The 23132-nt window shown below is 44.5% G+C and overlaps 1 protein-coding gene across 1 annotated transcript; it reads right to left on the reverse strand.

Moving 5' to 3' along the window:
• Positions 1-718: 718 nt before the first annotated feature.
• LOC139003336 (cytochrome P450 4A11-like) lies at positions 719-22652 on the reverse strand. Its single transcript, XM_070405061.1, has 12 exons — positions 22375-22652; positions 17296-17437; positions 16563-16607; positions 15552-15679; positions 14208-14332; positions 13740-13894; positions 13244-13350; positions 12967-13157; positions 12730-12863; positions 11424-11488; positions 11206-11282; positions 719-1598 (listed from the first exon to the last, which is right to left on the reverse strand). Exons 1-12 carry the CDS (start codon positions 22579-22581, stop codon positions 1430-1432), a joined length of 1545 nt encoding a protein of 514 aa, XP_070261162.1. The 5' UTR covers positions 22582-22652; the 3' UTR covers positions 719-1429.
• Positions 22653-23132: the final 480 nt, after the last annotated feature.

Consider the following 23132-nt stretch of genomic DNA (forward strand, 5'->3'; position numbering starts at 1 on the left):
AGTTCCTATTGTCCTGTGCACTCTTAGCATGGCCACTAAATCCTTCTGCACCACCTGATTTCCAGGGACCTGCCAAAAGTCCTGTACAGGATGCTCTCAGCTCACTTCCCTGCTCTATATCTCAGTCAAACACTGTTTGTCCACTCTGCCCCTTGTTAGAGCAGAGACCTGGGAGGCCATGGGACTGGGAGGGAGAGCCTTGTTGGAGGAGAAGGCCTTCAGGGAGGCAGAATTAGGCATCCTACTGCAATAGGAGATGTGCCGGGAAGTCTGTCTATGGCAGTGGTTCTCAACCTTCCTAATGCTGCAACCCTTTAATACATTTCCTCATGTTGTGATGACCCCCAATTTCATTGTTACAAATTGAACATAATTAAAGCATAGTGATTAATCACAAAAACAATATGTAATTATATATGTATTTTCTGGTGGTTTTAGGCGACCCCTGTGAAAGGGTCATTTGTCCCCCAAAGGGGTCGCTACCCACAGGTTGAGAACTGCTGGTCTATGGCATTCAGGACCCTGACTTAGGAATGGCATGGGGTTGGATAGGAGGAGGACTTATGTTCAGAACCAGCAAGAGAACAGGCTTGGGTTGAGAGGCTGATGGAGGAATAAAAAAGGGAATAGAGAGCCCAGAGTCAGGGGACCATCAACCATGTAGTCACCAAATGTGGCAGGAAGGGGAAGACAAAGGAGATAAAGAAAAGACAGACACTTCTTGTTGACATTGTAAAATTTTTTCCAGAGAGGAAGAAAGAAGGAGAGGGTGTGGAGATGACAAATGGGTAGGAAACACATAGAAGGCCACAAGGAACACAAACTGATGGTAGTCACATGGGGACCAATTAGGCTCAAGAATGGCTCCCAAGATGTCCACAGTCTATTCCCTGCCAGGTGTGACTATATCCTGTTTCATCTGTGTGGCCCATGTAATCACACATGTCCTCACAAAAGAGAAGGCAATGTGAAGACAGAAGCAAGGAGACATTTGAAGATGCTGCTGGATTTGAATATGCAAGATGGCTCCAGGAGCCAAAGAAGTAATAATGCAGCTCTAGATGCTGGAAAGACAAAGACAGAGCATCTCTCCTAGAGCCCTGGAGGTTGGGTGGCCTTGCCCACACCTGGGTTGTGGTCCAGTGAAACCCATGACAGACTTCTGACTCCAGAAGCCTAAGAGAAGAAATTTGTGGTGTTCTAAGTCACTGAGGCTGTGGTAAATTATTATAGCAGCTAAAGGAGATGAATCCAGAGAAGCACAAGCAGGCAGAAAGTGAAAAGTACAGAGAAAGGGGCAGACAGGCAGGGACGGAGAGGAGGACATCAGGTGGAAGGGCAGGTGTGCAGGTGGAAAGCAGGAATTGGGGAGATAGACAGGGAAGGGCAGGAAGGAGTTCCTCAGAGCTTGCCCTTGTCCCAACAAGGACTAGAGGAGCTTTCTGAGCTTCAGGTGGATCCCATTCTTGGATTCCAAGACGATATTTGGGAGGGGGATGGGAGCTTGGAGAGGATCTGCCGCCAGCTCAAAGCGAAGCAGGGTCAAGGCTACGGCCACCTTCAGCTCCTTCATGGCGAAATGCTTCCCAATGCAGTTCCTGGGCCAAGATGACAATATGAGGAAAACAACATGAAAAACGGTATCAAATCCTGTTTTCAGCTGGGCAGGCATTTGTCACTGAGCCCTTGCCAGGAACAGGGTGTTCTGATGTAAGTCAATCCAATCCCCTTCCTTTTAGGTCATGCACTTCTACTCCACAAGCCTTGCTTCACATTCTGCCCCTGAACTTTGACAAAGCCGATCTCTCTTCCAGAAGTAGCTCCTAACTCCTACTTCTGTTCTCAGCAGGCATGAAATCCTGTTAGGGGATGGTCAGCACCTTAAGCAACCAAGTCAAGTCAAGTGAATCACTACAAAGTTAATTATTAATTTGGTCACTCCTTCCACAAGCAGTTTCTGGTTTCACAATGTTGAGGCCAGGTCAAGGCATGACATGGAGTAAGGTGGTCACCACACTTAGTTCCCCACTTTCTAGGGGCACACACTGGGACATTGATCCTTAAAGAGAAGGAGATATGTGATCACTGTAAAGAAATCAGAAATGCAACAGGGGAGTTTCCTGGAACAATCAGGGATTAGTGAGCTTCACCCAGTTGCACCACCTGCCTCCAAATGAATAGTCCAGACTCCTGCCTCTCCCTCATCCCCTCAGTCAACCAGCTTCTTTAGCCTTCCTATTCTACTGCAGAAATGTCTTTCCTTGGCATCCATCAGTCTCCTCACCTGGACTTTTCTGTCTCTCTGCCTCCTCTAACTATTCACTGAAGCTATTGCCCAACTCAACTCCTTCTAGGCCCCCAATCACAGGTAGGACATGTCCAATGCCTCAGCTGGCATCAAAGCCCTCCATGGGTTGTTGCCTCACTCACCTCTTACCTGTCCAGCTCCACTTCCTAACTCAGCTCATGCTGTTGAGATCACAGAGAATGCCCGCCCTGCACCTCTGCCTGCCACATGTTCACGTATGATTCCCATGACATGCCATCCTCACCCCCCCTGCTAGCAGTACCCCTTCCTCCCAGGACCCCCAAAGCAGCATTAGTGTTTTATTTAAGAATACCTCACCATCCAGTGCCCTGTACAGTGCAAGGAACATGGAACATTCAACAGTGTGCTCAGAATGAGCAAGTGAAAGGATGAATGAATATTGTGTCATGAGTAGAGGTATTTGTTTCTTGACTGTGAACTGGAGGCTGGGACAGTATCTTTCCCATCTCCTAGCACAGGACTTGGCACACAGACACAGGCTTAAGATATACGTTTATATTGGAATGAAGTCAATTGAATTGAAAAAGTAAACATTGGAAAAAGAAAAAAAAGTAGACTGCCACCCAGAGGCTGAGCCACAAACTGACTCTTACGTGAATACAAATTAAGGCAGTCTGGATCACAAATACGGCCTGCTTTAAAATCAGGACTGTGATTTACAACACGGAGGAACAGTGTATTGCAGGGAAATTCAACACTCTCCTGAATACCTGGCAAGACTAAGGCGACCCAGGCTGAAGAGTAGAAGAACCGAAAGACCTTCACTACTGCAATTTTTTTTTTCTTTTTTCACCTTTTTACTAAGAAACCAATTTTTTTTCTTTTTCTTCTTTTTCGATCACCTGATTTTACCCTTTTAATTACTACATTTTTATTTTTAACCAGTATTATTACTGCTACCACTTTACCATTTTTTAAAGTGCCATTTTATTTTCTCTTTTTTTTATTTTGCGAGTAGTATTCTCCATTCTATTTTCATCGTTCCTTTAGCATCAATTTTCCTTACCTCAATCCTACCTCTATGCTAAAACCCTCTTCCTCACTTTTCCCCATTTGGTGTCCTGTTTCCCTTACCCTATTCCTGCTTTAGATTTTCCCTATTCCGTCTTTTTACCCCCTGTCTAATTTCACACTACTTATATATCCTATTTCCAATCCACTGCTCTAAATCCTTATACACCTATCCCTTATCCTTCCTTACTATCCAAACATTTTTTCTCTTATCTTTCTATTGTTTTCTTGCTGTTTGCTTGATTGTTGAATATATTGTGTGTTTTTTTGTTTGTCTGTTTTTTGGGCGGGTTTTTTTTTGCTTGTTTTTTTTTTTCTTTTTTAGAACTGGTTGTGAGGTTGTTTTGCTTTTTCTTTTTATTTTTTTCTGCTGTTTTTTCCCCTCCCTCCCCTCCCCCACCCCAAGCTATTTTTGTGCTTCTGTTTTCCCTTGCCTTTCTTGATATCATTGGTTGTTTATAGTTTGCATTCATCTCCAGGGATCTGTTCTGGAATTTGTTGAGATTAGTGGCAGTTCTATTGGAGTTTTCTCCTCATACAAATAGTCTCTTCCCCTCCTCTACTTCATTCTCTCTTTTCGCTCTTTTTTTTCCCCCCTCTTTTTTTCCCAATTTCATTTTTGCACTTCTTTTTTTGTTTTTTGTTTTTCTTATTTTTCTTTTCTTTTCCTTTTTCTCTTTTATCTTTTTCTCTTCTTTTCTCCTTATCCCCTAATTCTCTTAATTCGGGTGGTCACCATTATTTGGGGTTATTAATATCGTGAATATATTTGTGTTCAGTGTCTGGTACGTTGTGCCTTGTTGTGTTGTATTTTGTGCCTTTAAATCAACGCAGCAGATCCAAGCAACAGCAGCCTCCTGATCACCACACCCTCTGTCTGAGGAGCAGAAGCTGTACGTGAAGCCTCCCCTCACCAGCCAGAAAAGCCACCACAGCTGTGAACAGCACCCACCAGAGGAGCTGCTGCCAACTGAGGAGCAGCTGCTACCACAACTGCTCAAGGAGCAACCACAGCCCAAGGAGCCACTGCCACCCAGGGAGCAGCCACTGAACGACTCAACATCTAGATATGTCAGTGAGATCAAACATGGGTAGGCAAAGAAACCCCCAAAGGAAAGAAAAGGAGGACTCGCCAGAAAAGCAGCTAAGTCAGACAGAGGCATGCAACATGATAGAAAAAGAATTCAGAATAAGGGTCCTAGCGTGCATAAACCGGATGGAGGAAAAAATCAACTACTTATGCAAGAAGCAAGAAGAAACAGATGAAAAAATCAACTACTTATGCAAGACCCAAGAAGAAATGAAGAGCGATATAGCTGCAATAAAAAACACCATTGAAAGCATCAACAGTAGACTAGGAGAAGCGGAGGACCGAATTAGTGAATTAGAAGACAAAGAAGCAAAACACACCCAAACTGTACTGCAATTGGAGAAAAAAATTAAAAGACAGGAGGAGAGCCTAAGGGAGCTTTGGGACAACATGAAACGAAACAACATACGAATAATAGGGGTGCCAGAACAACAGAAAGAGGAACAAGGGTTAGAAAACCTACTTGAAGAAATAATATCAGAAAACTTCCCTCAGGTGGGGAAGAAAAAAGTCACACAAGCACAGAGAGTCCCAAACAAGGTGAACCCGAAAAGACCCACACCAAGACACATCATAATTACCATGGCAAATGTTCAGGACAAAGAGAGAATCTTACAGGCTGCAAGAGAGAGATGGAAAGTTACATACAAGGGATCTCCCATTAGATTATCAAATGATTTCTCAACAGAAACACATCAGGCCAGAAAAGAATGGACAGAAATTTACAAAGTGATGCAAAGCAAAGGACTGAATCCAAGAATACTCTATCCAGCAAGGCTATCATTCAAAATTGAAGGGGAAATAAGAAGCTTCATAGACAAAAAAAGGCTAAGGGAGTTTATCACCACCAAGCCAGCAATGCAAGAAATGCTAAAGGGACTGGTGTAAAAGAAATAAAAAGCACAGAAAGAAAACAGCCACACAAAAAAAGAAATGGCTACAAACAAGTACCTTTCAATAATAACTTTAAACGTAAACGGACTAAATGCTCCAACCAAAAGACATCGAGTGGCTGAATGGATAAAAAAACATGACCCATACATCTGCTGTCTACAAGAGACCCACCTCATTAGAAGGGACTCACACAGACTGAAAGTGAAGGGATGGAAAAATATCTTTTAGGCAAATGGAAAGGAAAAGAAAGCTGGGGTAGCAATACTTATATCGGACAAAATAGACCTCAAAGTGAAGGCCATAACAAGAGATAAGGAAGGCCACTTCATAATACTAAAGGGATCAATACAACAAGAAGATATAACCCTGGTAAACATATATGCACCCAATGCAGGAGCACCCAAATACATAAAAAAACTCCTGGAAGATATCAAAGGAGAGATCGACAACAATACAATCATTGTAGGGGACTTTAATACACCACTGACATCACTGGATAAATCCTCTAGACAAACAATCAGCAAAGAAACAGCACTCCTAAACGACTCACTAGATCAGATGGACTTAATAGACATCTTCAGAACACTTCACCCCAAAGCCGCGGAATATACATTCTACTCAAGTGCTCATGGGACATATTCAAAAATAGACCACATATTGGGTCACAAGCAAAGTCTTCCCAAATTCAAGAAGATTGAAATCATGAAAAGCATTTTCTCAGACCACGATGGCATAATATTAGAAATAAACTACAATAAAAACAACCCAAAATACTCAAATCTTGGAAGCTGAATAGCATGTTATTAAATATTGATTGGGTTACCAATGAGATCAAAGAAGAAATTAAAAGCATCCTGGACACTAATGACAATGAAAACACAACAATCCAAAACCTTGGGACACAATGAAAGCAGTCCTGAGAGGGAAGTTTATAGCTCTACAGGCCTATCTCAAAAAACAAGAAAAAATGGTAGCAAATCATCTAACTCTACAACTCAAAGAATTAGAAAGAGAGCAACAAGAAAACCCCAGAGTGAGCAGAAGGAAGGAGATAATAAAGATTAGAGCAGAAATAAATGACATAGAGACCAAAAAAAAAAAAAATACAGAAAATCAATGAAACCAAGAGCTGGTTCTTTGAAAGGATAAACAAGATTGACAAACCTCTAGCCAGGCTCACCAAGAAGCAAAGAGAGAGGACCCAAATAAACAAAATCAGAAACGATAGAGGCTAAGTAACAACAGACCCCACAGAAATACAAATGATTGTTAAAAAATACTATGGACAGCTCTACTCCAACAAACTAGACAACCTCGAAGAAATGGACAAATTCCTAGAAAAATACAACATTCCAAAACTCAATCAGGAAGAATCTAAAAATCTCAATAGGCCAATAACTATGGAAGAAATTGAAGCAGTCATCAAAAAGCTTCCAGCAAACAAAAGCCCAGGACCAGATGGCTTCACAGGGGAGTTTTACCAAACATTCAAGGAAGAACTAAAACCTACCCTCCTCAGACTACTACAAAAAATTCAAGAGGAAGGAACACTTCCAAGCTCATTCTATGAAGCCAGCATCACCCTAATACCAAAACCAGATAAAGACAACACAATGAAAGAGAATTACAGGCCAATATCCCTCATGAACATAGATGCCAAAATCCTCAACAAAATCTTAGCAAATCGGATCCAGCAGTACATCAGAAAGATTATACACCATGACCAAGTAGGATTTATCCCAGGGATGCAAGGATGGTACAATATCCGCAAATCAATAAACGTGATACATCACTTAAACAAATTGAAAGAAAAAAATCACATGGTCATATCAATTGATGCAGAAAAAGCATTTGACAAAATCCAACACCCATTTTTGATAAAAACTCTCAGCAAGGTGGGAGTAGAAGGATCATACCTCAACATAATAAAAGCCATATATGACAGGCCCACAGCCAACATCATACTCAATGGACAGAAACTAACACCATTTCCCCTAAGAACAGGAACAAGACAGGGATGCCCACTCTCACCACTCCTGTTCAACATAGTACTGGAAATATTAGCCATTGCAATTAGGCAAGAAGAAGAAATGAAAGGCATCCAAATTGGAAAAGAGGAAGTAAAACTGTCCTTATTTGCAGACGACATGATATTATACATAAAAAACCCTAAAGACTCCATCAAAAAGCTACTAGACTTAATACATGAATTTGGCAATGTAGCAGGATACAAAATTAACCCCAAGAAATCTGAGGCATTTCTGTACACCAATAGTGAACTTTCAGAAAGAGAGATTATAAAAACAATCCCATGTACCATCGCACCAAAAAAATTAAGATACCTAGGAATAAACTTAACTAAAGAGGTAAAAGACCTCTACTCAGAAAACTACAGGACGTTGAAAAAAGAGATAGAGGAAGACATAAACAGATGGAAGAACATACCGTGTTCATGGATTGGTAGAATCAACATCATTAAAATGTCCATACTACCCAAAGCAATCTATAAATTCAATGCACTTCCTATTAAAATACCAACGGCATACTTCACAGATCTAGAACGAACTCTCCAAAAATTCATCTGGAATAAAAAAAGACCCTGAATAGCTGCAGCAATCCTGAGAAAGAAGAAAGTAGGTGGGATCTCAATACCAGATATCAAGATGTATTACAAAGCCACTGTTCTCAAAACTGCCTGGTACTGGCACAAGAACAGGCATATAGATCAATGGAATAGGATAGAGAACCCAGAAATCGGCCCGAACCAATATGCTCAATTAATATTTGACAAAGGAGGAAAGAACATTCAATGGATCCAAGATAGTCTCTTCAATAAGTGCTGTTGGGAAAATTGGACAGATATATGCAAGAAAATGAAACTAGACCACCAACTTACACCATACACAAAAATAAACTCAAAATGGATAAAGGACTTAAATGTACGACAGGAAACCATAAAAATTCTAGAAGAATTCAAAGGCAACAAAATCTCAGACATATGCCAAAGCAACTTCTTCACTGATACAGCTCCTAGGGCACTTGAAACTAAAGAGAAATTGAACAAATGGGACTACATCAAAATAAAAAGCTTCTGCACAGCAAAAGAAACCATCAACAAAACAATGAGAAAACCCACTGCATGGGAAAACATATTTGCCAACGTCATATCTGATAAGGGCCTAATCTCCAAAATTTATAGGGAACTCATACAACTTAACAAAAGGAAGATAAACAATCCAATCAAAAAATGGGCAAAGGACCTAAATAGACACCTTTCAAAAGAGGACATTCAAAAAGCCAAGAGACATATGAAAACATGCTCAAAGTCACTAATCATCCGAGAGATGCAAATCAAAACAACAATGAGGTACCATCTTACACCTGTCAGAATGGCTATCATCAACAAATCAACAAACGACAAGTGCTGGAGAGGATGTGGAGAAAAAGGAACACTCGTGCACTGCTGGTGGGAATGCAAACTGGTGCAGCCACTCTGGAAGACAGTATGGAGTTTCCTCAAAAAACAAAAAATGGAACTCCCATTTGACCCTGTGATCCCACTTCTAGGAATATATCCCAAGAAACCAGAAACACCAATCAGAAAGGATATATGCACCCCTATGTTCATAGCAGCACAATTCACCATAGCTAAGATCTGGAAACAGCCTAAGTGCCCATCAGTAGATGAATGGATTCGAAAACTGTGGTACATCTACAAGATGGAATACTATGCTGCTGTAAAAAAGAAGGAACTCTTACGATTTGCAACGGCATGGATGGAACTGGAGAGCATTATGCTAAGTGAAATAAGCCAGTCAATGAAGGAAAAATACCACATGAGCTCACTCATTCATGGATAATAAAGACCATTACAAACTTTTGAACAATAATAGATACAGAGGCAGAACTGCCTCAAACAGATTGTCAAACTGCAGCGGGAAGGCCGGGGAGGGTTGGGGGGCAGGAGGGAGGGGGGTAAGAGATCAACTGAAGGACTTGTATGCATGCATATAAGCATAACCAATGGACATAAGACACTGGGGAGTAGGGGAGGCCAGGGGATTGTCAAGGGCAGGGTAAAAAAGGACACATATGTAATACCCTTTGTAATACTTTAAGCAATAAAAAAATTAAAAAAAAGAAAAAAAAGAAAGAAAAAAAAGTAAACCTGAGTTCTGAGCTACGGATTGAGCTGCCTAGTGCTCTCCTGCCCTCTAGTGGCAGGCACATGACTTCAAACCAAGGTCTATGAGGAAGGACTCACTCCTGGGAGAAACCAAATGGTACAGCCAATCAATCTATGGAAGAAAACTTTGTAAAAATTGTGTTCTGTGAAAGTTGATTCCCATCTGAAGAATTCATAGACTTAAGGATTCAGAAAAAGCTTGTTTCTTCCCCCCACCCTTTTTTTGGTTTTGTTAAATCTCACCCGAGTGTTTTTTCCCCATTGATTTTTTTCTGAAAGAGTGGAAGGGAAGGGAATGGGAGAGACACACAGAGAGAAACATTGATGTGAGAGAGACACAATGACTGGTTGCCTCCCTTACGCACCCCAATTGTAGCCGTGGATTGCCTGCACCCAAGGTATGTGCCCTTGACCGGAATCAAAGCTGTGACCCTTCAGTCCCTGGGCCAATGTTCTAACTACTGAGCCAAAGCAGCTAGGGCAGAAAAAGCTTATTTTTAGTAATCAATTACAAAGTTTGTGGAAGTGACTATTTTACAGGGGGGCTTCTGTAGCCTTTGCAGGTTTTCAAACAGCAGGCGTTCTGGAGTATACTCGTCCAACTTGATTTCAGTTGTTTCAGGTATGCCTTATATTTTACACACCAGGAGCCTTTCAAATGCTGTGTGTCATATGCAAAGTAGTGGGTTTTCTCTCAAAGCAGTGATTGTCCTTCTTTTTAAGATTTTTGCCAAGGTTGGACTGTGTAAACTTTGGAACTTTGCTATATAAAACCCACTTTATATAAAGAATTTTGTCTCCTGGAAAAGTATTCATGCTTTTGTGCATATTAATATACAAGCCATGCTGATGTGAATATCAATATATTAGTCACATTTACCTGGTACATGAATATCAATGTAAACTCAAGCTTTTGTAGGATAGTCTGCAAAATTGGAGAGTCACACATTGGAGTGAAACTCTCTTCAAATGGCTAGTAGGCCTTTCATGATTAGGGTTTGAGCAGTTAGGACAAGGAAGGTGGTAGAAATCCAAACACATGCAAATGTCACAGATACAGTGAGTGACAGATCAATGAAGCAGAAAAGGCAGTTCCTGGACTGGACTGTGGGAAGAGAAAAAACGTACCTCTTTTTAATATTACTGATAATTGAGAAAAGCAATCTGAAGTTTAATTTGTATAAAAAAACTTTAACTCTGAGAAGTCATATTCCTGAAGTGAGAAAATCGCTAGAATCACTGAACTTTAAAATAATGACTGACACTGAATTGTGGTAGGCCACTGGGAAAGTAGTCATTTGAGAAGTTTTGGAGCAATATGTGCCTCTCTATTTTTGCAGTCTCCCCACAAAAGTTGGACTTCATATTAACATTCACATAACCATGACATTTATATTAGGCAAAATTCTATATATAAAGTGGGATTTATATACCATAGTTATACTGTCTACACAGTCCAACGTTGGCAAAAAGCAAAAAAAACATGACAATCAATTGCTTTTCAGAGAAAATCAGTGGATCAAGTGTTTGTGCCCTGCCCTGAAATGCCACCTTTCTTTTGTACATATAGAAAAACGCCTCCTTCTCAACACAACAATATACAAGGACATAACATCAGACACCACATAAATGTAGGTCACAGTCATCAAGGTATGCCCCCGGTGATGCTCACCACCCAAGTACAGGATGCCTCACCTTGATCCTCCTGAGAAGGGCAGGAAAGCATGGCTGTGTGAATCAGAACCCGGTGCAAAACGGGAAGGGTCAAACACCTGCAGAGAGAGCAGTAGGGCCAGGACAGGTAGGGTCAAGGCCCTCCTTCCAATCCATGAGGGCACAGGAAGAGGTCTTGTCTAGAGAGATCAGCTCATCCTCCCTCCCTCAGCCCATCCTCCCTCCCACAGCCACCATACCTCTGGGTTAGGCCACACCTTCGGATTATGGTGAAGTGCATAAAAGTTAAGTGAGACATGGATTCCTGTTGGGCAGGGAGAGGAGAGAAGACTGATTATACACATGCCAGCAGGGGGCAGGTGCATGCACAAAAACTTGGGAGCCACAATGAGAGTCACTCCGAGTAGATTGATCCTATTGCAATAGAGGTGGGTGAACATGGCAAAGCACATGTGCACACATTAGGAGTCTATAACCATGACCCAGGAGTGAGGAGGAAGAAAGAAGTGAAGGCCTACTTTTGGAGCAACTCAAGGTAAAGCTCACATTTATCAAGTGCCATCCATAAGTCCCTTGGGGATTATGCTTTAACTCATTTATCCTCACCATAACCCTCCAAGGAAGATGCTAATATATATTTCTGTGGTTCAGATGAGACACCTGAGCTTCTGAGAGGCCGAGCAACCTGCCTATGATCACAGAGCTAGGACGTAGCAGGGTTGGGATACAGACCACCAAAGGTGAGCTAAAGAGTGGCCTCCAACCATGGCAGTGTTCTCAGATCTGGTCATCAGCTGCTCTCTGATATCAACCTGAGGGCTCCTTAGGGACTGCACCATAGGCCTTATGACAGTGGATTTTCTGATCTCCCTCATTTGCCTAGATCCCATAAGAAAGAAACCACATCTACACCTACCCCTGAGAGAATTAGATTAGAGTGAATTTCCGAAAGCCACAACAGAGTCCAACATTTCCTGGTGAGGAAGATTCCATGGACCGAGTCAGTATTATATTAGCTGCCATTTATACAGTTTTTTTGCATTTGTCAAAGAGGGGTTATGCATACATTACCTCAGATATGGAGGATTTTAAAATAGATGTGACCATGCAGACAGAATTGCCCCTAGAGTCTTGTAATCTGGCATTGGGATGGGAACATGGAGTGTTAGAATCATAGAGCATCGGTGCCATCAAATGGAATTACTGTAGCAGGATAAAACCATGGATTCTACATGTGATGGACTGTTAGTCCTGGAGAATGATAGAAGCTTAGGATTCTATTCATGTGAGATGTCTATTTTGGTGAATGTACTGAAATGATTTATTCTCTCTGAGTTGGAAGAAGAACTAACTTATTGAACTTTTGCTATGGTCCAACTCAGTGCCAAGCACTTTACATTCTTCATCTAAACTATATAGTAAGCATCCAATTAATGATGAAGAAACTAGACCAGAGAGGTTCAGAACTGCTCTAGGATATGTGGGTCTGATCTGCCACGGGTTATGGCAGAATTCCTAGGTTAGTGAGTGTGGTGAAGTCCAGACCTCTGGGTAAGGAGCGTCCATCAGGGAAGGTGATGGGCTTGCTGAGTTCTCTGCCAACAGCTGGTACAGGTGGATAGAGTCGCAGTGCCTCCTTGATGCACATGGTGGTGTAGGGCATCTGATCCAGGTGATCCCTGGAATGAATGAAGCCCAATCTGAAGGCAGGCAGAGCCCAGGCAGACCAGGGCTACTTGTCTAGCTGGGTGGGCAGGGCGCTCCCATCTCCTGAGCACTCACCAGGTGATGGAGGCACCATCCCCCAGGAGGCTCTGGATCTCCTTGCGGCACCTCTGTTGATGCTCAGGGTGAGTAGCCAGAGCATAGAGGATCCAGGAGATGCCACTGGCTGTGGTGTCATGTCCCTCAAACATGAATGTGTCCACTTCAGCACGGAGGTCCTTGTCAGACAAGCTACTCTCATTCTTCATCTGGGAAAGGCAGACAAGAGTGCACAGCTTGCCCACGTCCTCTTTGCTTCTGGGCAAAGCCTCAGGTCCCTTCTACAGACACTCACTCTGGCAAAGAGGAGGATGTCCAGGAAATCCAAGTTCCTCTTTCTCCTGACCTTCTCCAGCTCTTCCTCCTCCTGTAGGTGTGCCTTCCTCAGCTTGATCACTCTGTCTGTCCCAGAACAGTGGTTCCAAGGAAGAGTTGAGAGCAGAATGCCCAGAAAGAGAAACCCACAGTGACCCCATCTGCTCCCCACCTTGCTCCAATAGAGGTGCTAGTGAATCAGGATGAGTATGGGAGTGAGTGTGCACATGAGGGGTGTGAAATCTAGCACATTCTGATTCCAAGTCAGGCTTCCCTTTAATAGCACACCCATGGAGTAGGCTCTGCTTGAATGCTGCTTGGAGGGGGTGACATCACCAATGTGGTGAGACATACAAACTCTCACACCCTGACATCTTGGTCCCTAAGGTCAGCAGGGATCAGACTCTTCCTGAGGGTCAGTGCCTTTGAGATGTGCATGATGAAGGAGGGGAGAAGCCCAGGAGATGGAGTCCAACCTGTGTGTTGGTGGGCGAGCTGGCAGGCCTGCTGGTTCCAGCGGCCATCAGGAGTCAGCCAGTAGATGATGTCGTTCTGGTAGAAGAAATTCCTCACTCGAGAAATAAAGAGAGTTTTCACATCCCTAATGGCCTGGATGTAGGATTGGGATTTGCTGCAGAGAGGAGATACAGAACAGACTAGGGTACTAGGAGGCCTCTCTGACCTGGAGGTGAAGTGGGGCTCTAGGTGGGAGTTTCCCCCAACAGTGGATACAGGTGGCACTGAGGCATTCATTGCTCTGTCTTACAGCCCTTGAGACTCACAGTCCTGTATAATTGTTGTGAGCAAACTGTGCCAGGTATTAGAGATCTGTGGCTGAGTCAAGCTTTGATCTGGACTGGAATTTGTCCGTGGTCAGGAGCTCTTAACAAACTCTTGCTTTTTCATAAAAATAAAAACCCTGTAGCTGAAGGATTATCACTGACCTGTCTGTCTGGACGCTGCCCTTCTGGCTGAAGGCGCACTTCATGATGGTGTCCAGGGTCATCAAGGAGATGTGTTCAGAGATCTCCAGGTGAGAGTCCTGGCTGATGAGCTCCTCCCATTTGTCCTGTGGTTGGAGGTGGACATTAAACCTATTCTACTCCCCCAGGGCATCTCTGCTCTCTGGTCTCTCCAGATACCTTACTTTCCAGAACAGAGGCATTGTAGTATATTAAGACTGTAAAGTGCCATGGCCAGTAATCTCAGTGGTTAGAACATCGACCCATGCACTGAAGGGTCATAGGATCGATTCCTGGTGAAGGGCATGTACCTGGGCTGCAGGTTCCATCCCAGGCTCTAGTTGGGTTCCATGGGGGAGGCAACCTATCAATGTGTCTCTCAAATCGATGTTTCTCTCTCCTTTCTCTCTCTCCTGCCCTCCCTTCCACTCTCTCTAAAACTCAATGGAAAAAATACACTTGGGTGCAGATTAACAACAACCAACCAAACAAAAAGATTTAAAGCAAATGTTAGTAAAGTGAGGACTATATTCACATAAAGTTTGATTATTAATTAAACAGGTTCCCTCATAATAGTCTGAATTCGTTTTCATTTGCAGAATAAATTATGACGATAACTACCTTTTACCAGACCAGAAAACGTTGTTACTCAGAGGACATAGGGTGAATCTTCTCTGTCCTGAGATTGAGCTAGACCTGAAGGACAAGTGCACTCCAACTCTAGGAAGCAAATATGTCAAGGCAAGAGGCAACCTAAGTGGTCAGTACTGGGGGTCCTAAGGATGAGACATCAGGGACTTTAATTTCTTCCCTTCATCAAGTGTTAGCTGAGCATAGCTGGTAGGATCAGGACCCGGGTCTGTGAGTGCAGATGTAATCTCCATTTCCTTCAATGGAGTTGCTCAATCTCATGCTGAAGCCCTGGCACCCAGGCTATAGCTCTCCTGAAGGACATCCTGGGATGTCCACCCTGTCACTGAAGCTGCCACTGCCCAGGCCTGCGAGTGGCCATTTGTCTTGTTGTCCAGGGGAATGACTATTGTTTTAGCCCACTGTGCTGAAGACATGGAGGTGAGAGGTGAGCAGACCTTGTTTCTACCATGGTTCTACTTTCTCTTAGCAATGACCAAAGTAGTGTGGATCCAAACTGGTGCCCAGGTACCTCCTGTCCCATCCACTTTGGGAAGCTCTGTCACATTATGGGATATGAGCATGTTATTCTAGCTGGTTGTGTGTGATGGATGTCTGAAGGACACTCGTATCCTAGTGGACTATATGAGCTGTGCTGCAAGTGGGTGTGAGCAGGTGAGAGAGGGATGGACTTACCAGCATCACTCGGACAGAGTCGGCCATGAGCCCTACGTAGGGCTTCAGGATGTCATAGTGGAAGGCTGGGGTCAGCATCCGCCGGTGTTGGAACCAGGTCTGCCCATTCAGCAGGAGCAAACCATATCCTGGACCACAGAAAGGTGTGTGTGGGGAGGGGGGATGGAATCAGAAGGATGATTCGGGACAATTTGGGAAGAACCAAGGGTGTCAGAAGAAAGCAAATGATGGGCAAAGGCAGGAAAGGCCAGTTCCAGGAAGATGAATTTCCTAAAATGGCAGGTAATAGGAGGTCATCATGACAGCTGTGAGATAAAGGCTGAAGTAGGGTAGGCAGGTCATAGAAGATCATCTATACTAATAAAAGGGTAATATGCTAATTAGACTGGGATACCTTCCAGGAGACCTTCCAGACCTCCTTCTGGACAAAGCCATGGTGGAGGGGCCAAGGCAGAGGCAGTTAGGAGTGAGTAGGCTGGTGAGGGGGGGGAGTTGGGGGCAATCAGGCTGGCAATGGGGGGCAGATGGGGGCAAGCAGGCCAGCAGGCAGAGTGGTTAGGGGCAATCAGGCAGGCAGGCAGGCAGGAGAGTGGTTAGGAGCCAGCGGTCCTGGTTTGTGAGAGGGATGTCCGACTGCTGGTTTAGACAGGGATCAGGCCTAAACCGGCAGTTGGACATCCCCTGAGGGATCCCAGATTGGAGAGGGTGCAGGCCAGACTGAGGCACACCCTCCCCCCCCCGCCCCCCATGCATGAATTCTATGCACTGGGCCACTAGTAAATGAATATTACCCTGAAAACATTGGAGAGCACGGGAAAAAGCTGAGTTTCAGGGGGGCTCTTGCCACTACCCAGGATGAGTGAAGGTTTTATCAGAAGAGAAATCAGGCTTAATTCAGAGATGAGGGTGGTGTTATAGTGCTGGTTATTTGTTGTTCTCTGTGAGCCAAAGAGATAGCTCTTGGTAAGTCTACCTGGCAGGAGAACAGCAGTCCTGATTACACATACTTACCAATCCAGGGAGCCAGGAATCTGTATGAACCATGATTCTTTGGGTCTGAAAGGAAAGGTAGGACAATGGAGGAACCTGGAAGGAACCAAACAAGGCAGGCAGTCCCCAGGAGGGCTGTGGCCCAGACCACAGGCTGCCATCACTTCCTAATCATTGTCAGCTGACAATTTGTCTCAACTGACCTCCCACATGCCTCCTATTCCCTAACAGTCACTGTGGGCTCAGGAAGGCAGACTCAGTATCCCAGCAGCAGAACACCAATAGGGCTAGAATGGTGACTGTGCCAGAAATATAGGCTCTATCCTCAGTGCCAGAGAAAACACATCAGTCTGTGGTCTTCCTACCATTTGTGGAATCCTAGTCGTCCCATGCCTCAGAAAAGGCAACACTTAAAGGTGCCCAACCTAAGTCAGGACTGAAAACAAATTGTTTTTCAGATCTGGTCAAATTTACATAACAGATCATCTCAATCTAAGAGAGGGAGAGGGAGGGAGGGAGGGAGAGAGAGAGAGAGAGAGAGAGAAAAGAAAAAATTGGCCTCACATAGTTGTTTAAGCATTCAGTTTTGAGAGATATTATTGGCCTTAAGCTGGCTTGTGGGCTGGCAGGGTAGTTGGTAGAGGGTTCAGGTAATGAGGGAAGAACTGCAAACTATTCTGGAATTCCACAACCCAAATAACATGTGCCCAAGAAGAAAGAGCTGCTCCAGCCACAATGCAGGTTTCTGTCTCACCTGATCTTCCCAGGACCACCTTCATATAGTCAGGGTCATAAACCATGAGGCTGACTCTGCTCCCCCATAGCCAGCGAGGACAGGCACATGGGAATTTCTCTACCCATTTCTGAAACTGTTGTAGCTCCTGGTCCGTTTGGAACTATAAGCAAGGGAAAGACAAATCAATAAAACCTTTCTCTTTAGGTCTGGATTTTGGAGTGGTGGTGAAGGGTAGAATGGCCACAGGGAGAATTCAGGATCATCAGCAGTTATTAGGAGCTTGGAACTGTATCTGATGAGCCAGTTTCTGATCTGGATTCTCGCTCTTCATCAAGACTTGTTCTAAGGTCAGATTCTGGCTTTTGGTTGGACCCTCACTCAGAACTGCCTTTAGAATCTTACACATAGTACAAGTTCGATAAATGTTCAGTTATGGACTGAGTGATGTACAAGCATTTTTCACAAACTTATATTAGAATTATTGGTTGAACTATGTCCCTTTCAAATTGACATCTTGAAGACTTAATCCCCAGAACCTCAGAATGTGAGTTTATTCGAAGATGGGGTCTTTATAGGAGTAATTTAGTTAAAATTAGTTCATTAGAGTGGGCCCCTAATCCAATATAATTATCCTTAGAAAAAGTGGTAAGTTTGGAGACAGAAACAGTCACTCATAGAGGGAAGATGATATGAAGAGCCATATGGAGAAGCTAGTCAAGGAGAGAGGCCTGGAGCAGAGAGAAGCCTTCACAGCCTTCAGAAGCAGCCAACCCTACCAACATCTTGATTTGGACTTCTAGTCTCCAGAACTGTGAGACACTCAATTTCTGTTGTTTCAGCCACCCAGTTTGTTAAGCAACCCTAACAAAGTAGGACAATTGTGTAATGCTCAAGGCAAACCTATGATTGGGGATGGATTAGTACTTTATCCTGTTTCACTGAAGAATGAGGAAACTGATACACGATATGCCCAGGTGAGCTGCGTTTACACCCAAGCCTGTTGACCCCAGGGTTCCCACAGCTCCCTGGGAGTCTCTATTATTTTATTTCAACCCAGTGTTCTAATTTCTTGGCCCCATGTTGGCAAACTTACCTTTAATATCTGTAATCTCTGTGTTCTTAGAGCTTGCATAGAGCATGGCTCTTAGGAATTGCGCCTTATTTTTAAAAGAATCTAGAGGTGCAAGAAAGAATGAATGAGCACATGTGCAGGAGAGTGAATCTTAATTAAAATTCTTGTTGCAAGTGGAAGATATAATCATGAGGTAATGTAAGAAAGAGAAAAGGGATAAAGAGAAGGCTGAGGACCCTGGGGTGTTTCATAGAGCCCAGGGGCCGGAGGCAGCAGGTTGCAAAAGGGGTAGATCCAGGGACGGGAGAATTGCCAGGGCTGAGTCTCTCATTCTTTCTTTCTGTACATACATGCATTCATTTTCTTTTTTTTATTGTCTAAAGTTTTACATAAGTCTCCTTTTCCCCCCAATTGACCACCCCTCCCTCAACCATTCCCACCGCGGGCAAGCCCCCACTGCACCAGTGTCTGTGTCCATTGCATGCGTTCATTTTCTTACCAACTGTTTATCTGAGTTTTACCTGACAATTTTCTAGGCAATACTGCCACACTGTGTCTGAGTGGCACTGTGAATCCTGTTCCAGAATCTGATTGTAATATGGCCAAAGTGTTCATTATCAACTGTGGCTGGGGTTGAATAGGGCATCCATGGGCTCACTCATGTGGGGGAAGAGCTCTCAGAGCTTGTGGGCTGGGAAGACATCCCAAAATGTTTTCACGACAGTGATTCACTCATTCATTTATTTGATAACTATGTATTGATCACTTACTTTGGGTCAGTTGCCATTCTAGTTGCTGGAGATGCAGCAGTGAACAACACAAGTCTCTGCTACCATAGAGCTTGGGTTCGAGTGGGGGTGAGGATGGGCAGACAATCCTGCTGTGACCTGGGAAGTGTCCTACTCAAAAGACTTAAGGAGGATACTTCATGCTCTCAGGTCACATACATTATTGGGACTGCCCTTCTCCTTTGATCCAACATGGGGACTGAACTGTGAGAGCCTCTTACCACCCCATCTATGTCACCTGATCCTCTAGGATCCCCTCCTACTGGCACAGCAAGGGTCTGGGAGACCCCATTTCAGCATAGTAGCATGCCCTCTTTCTAATTGCTTGGTGTCCATGCCCGTCAGCCTCCCGAAATTCCTGATGCTAGGCACTGTCATTGCTTCCCTTTGGGGACCAAAAGGAGGTAAACTATATTCTGCATTTTCATTCTCCTATCTAGGCCATTTTGGCATCCACTGCTCTGACAGCTCTCCAGTCAACCCGCTGGGAATGCTACCTGTCCCTGAACATGTGTGGCCAGAGCCAGTAGGAACTCTTATAGAGGGAATGATGCCCATAGTGGCAGAGGTAACAGATTTGTAGGCAATTACCCAGTGCCCAGGTGCCCTCCAAGCTTTGGCCACTCAATGCAGGCAATACTGCCTTGGAGTCGTCCTCACCTGGCTGACCCTGGTAATTGCCCTACAAAGAAATTTCCACAAAGGGAGTAGGTGGATAGGTAATATTGTGGCCACACAGGCCATCCTCAGATGTGGGGTCTGCTATCATGGCCGGTACACCTGGTTTGGAGAGAGGACATGAGAGTTGGGGGTGGGAATGGGGCAGTTTGGGTTATTTGCATCCCAAAGATGTTAGTTCCCCTTTCCATAGTCCTTGTGAGATTCCATCACTACTTAATGCAGTGATTTTGTACCTTTAACATGCTTGTCCTTTATAGGCATTAACATTACTATAAATTCATACAAATTAGAGTGAGTGTAATGGTGGCCTTGGTCTGTGCCAGGCACAATTCTAACATTATAGGAACTCACTTGAGTGCTATAATCATCTTCATCCCCAACTTACAGATGAGGAAATCGAATCTTAGAGCAGGCATTTAAAGAATGTAGCAGAGAATGGATGGACCTGCAGAGCATTATGCTAAGTGAAATAAGCCAGTCAGAGAAAGACAAGTACCCTATGATTTCATGCAGATGTGGAATTTAAGGAACAAACGGAACTATCAAGCAAAATAGAGACAGACTCCTAGATAGAGAGCAGGCAAACAGCTCTGTTGGAGGTGGGGAGTGGGGGTTGGAGGGATTGAGCAAAAAAGAGAGAAAGGACTTGTAGAAAAAAACAACAGTTTTTTGGGGGGGGGGTGGAATTGGAAGAGGAGATGAATGGTGATGGGGAATCTATACATATAAAGAGGTAATATGCAAATTAGTCAGGACACCATAACACGTCATGACCGGACCATTAGCATATCATCTCTTCATTAGCTCCTATCATCAGGAGGCTGCCTGCGAGCGCCTCAGATGTTGCTCTGGAGATGGGGCAGAAGTGGGGAGGCAGGAGTGGGGAAGCAAGGAGATGGGGTAGCAACCGGGAGGCGGGAAGGCGGGAGAAGGCGGGACCAGCCTGAGGCAACTCAAGGGTGGGCGGCGCCATGCGAATTTGTGGGCTGGGCTCCTAGTATAAAATAAAATAAAATAAAATAAAATAAAATAAAATAAAATAAAATGAAAGTATGTGCAGAGCTGGAATATGAACCCAAGTAGCTTGAAAATGGAGCCCCACATGCTCAACTGCCCACCTTGTCCCTTGTCATCTGGCCTGAAAGATTATTTCAATCTGGATTCAACATGAGGCAATCAATTCCAGACTTAGTCAATTACAGAGGTATTAAATAAATGAAAAACTCAGGCAGTATTATAAAAGCAAGGAAAATGTAACTGCAGTATCTCTTAGGCCAGCAGGATTAGAAAGATGATTCACACCATGAAATGTAAGCTATGGAAATGGCATTACCCAATTATTGAGTCTACATCCCATCTAATGCCATCAGTGCATGGAAAAGTCACTGGAGGATTAGAGTGGTTCCTTCTGTCAAATCTCTGCTTAAAAATGTGACAACTGCAACAACATAAGTCACACTTTCTCCAAATCAACAAATCATCTGGAAGTCCCTTGTAGCAAATTTGCATGAAGCAACTGGGCTTTGGTTGTCTCTCTGTGGCTGGTATGAGCAGTTCCCATTTGGGGCTCCACTCTGCTGACAATCTTTGGCCTCCTTCTCTGAAACCTTCTCAGGTTTCTGCCGCACCCCACCTCCTAAGGTTTGTTCAACCCAAACACCCACCCAGATGAGCCCCTGTCCATGCAGCCCCCTCACCTTGCTCTGTGCCCTTCCCCCCAGGGACTAGTGCTAACAGAGCTGGCTGGGGAGCACTGTCTGTCATCCAACCTGCCAGCTGCTCCTTTCTGTCAGTCCGCACACCTGAATCAAGCTCCCTCTGTGTCAGGCTCTGTGCTGGGGATGAGCGCACAGAAAGGGGGATGATATCCTCAGCCTCAAGGAGTTCACAGGGCAGGGGCGTGGAGAATAGGAGCTGGCAGGTAAAGAGATTCTCATAATTGGTGAGCCGCAGATGCCGGTGCTCCTTCCCTGGGACCATCCTGGAAGCTTTCTTGCTCAGATGTGCCAGTAACTTGCCAGGGTTATAGCACTGTAGTCACCAGTCTGAAAAACCCCATGGTCTCAGGCCAACCAAGCTTGTTGGACCCCTACACCCGATTTTATCCCTTTTCCTGGTTCCTGATATCTTGTCTAAATTCCTGTCTATCGTCCCCACATGCTGTGAACCCCCACAGGCAGGGATTCATGAGACGATGCCTGTGTTCCCAGGCAAGCTCGGGGCCAAGCAGACAGGATGGAAATGAGTGGACATGGGCATGGAGAAGTTCTGTCCTGTGAGCCTGGAGCAGGGAGATTCAGAAAGGAGCAGCCATTGTCCTCAAAGGCTGGCTGGCATAATAGTTTGTAGACCTACCTAAGGAAGGAGGATCTGACAGACTGAGAACACCAGCACATGGGATGAGGAGCCACGATCTGAGGGGTAATCTGGGTTTTGCCCCCATGGCCATGTGCTACTCACAACAAGGCTTTGTCCTATAGACTTGCTGACCATGACCTCGCTCAGAGAGCCTCTGCCCTCCTTGCCCTCCCTCTCCCCTGTCCCGTTCCCATTTACCTCCTGGTTGTGCCCGAACAGCCAGTGTGAAGGAGGGGACGGGAACTCCCGGACAGCTTTGAGCAGCCACTGCCTGAGCAGGTAGAGCTGGGCTGCCTTGAGCAGCAGCAGAACCAGAGCCAGCAGGGAAGCCACCTGCAGGAGCCCAGAGATACTGCCCAGGAGTCTTGTGGGGCTCAGCACAGAGACACTCATGGTGCAGTGCATCTGGACCTCTGACTGTCTCTGACCACCTCAGGCCAGTCTGGAAGTTTTGTCCCACCCACCTGTGGGGAGGGTGAAGGGTGAGGGCAGAGCTTAGAGCTGAGCCACCAGAGTTGATTAACTGTGGAGGAGCTATCTTGGGACCAGGAAGAAAAGCTTTTTTAGTTGACAGTGACAATGGTTGTGTACATTTCAACTTCCACTTCTCAGTTTCCTAACAAACACTTAATGAGCACCTGTTATGTGTCAGCCAGTATGCTACGTGCCAGGACACAGCTGCAAACAAAACAGACATGAACCCTAAGTTCCAGAAATCACAGTTTAGCTCATCAAATGTTCAGTAGGTGTGGTTACGATATTTCATTATTATTTCCAGAGTTAAAAGCTCGTTACAGATAGGTAAAATGGCCAACGGAAAACAGCCATTGACAGCTTGAGTTGGTGTTAGAATCCTTCTCCCTTGTCTCCAAAATTGCTTGCCTACCTGCCTCTGAAGTTTTCCCCAGGGCTTGTCTCTGTCCCCTATTTAGTTGTGACCCAAGGGGAATGTGCTG

Source organism: Myotis yumanensis, unplaced genomic scaffold (assembly GCF_028538775.1).
Source record: "Myotis yumanensis isolate MYYU_CA2020_CCGP unplaced genomic scaffold, mMyoYum1.0.hap1 SCAF_2, whole genome shotgun sequence".
NCBI classification, from domain to species: Eukaryota; Metazoa; Chordata; class Mammalia; order Chiroptera; family Vespertilionidae; genus Myotis; species Myotis yumanensis.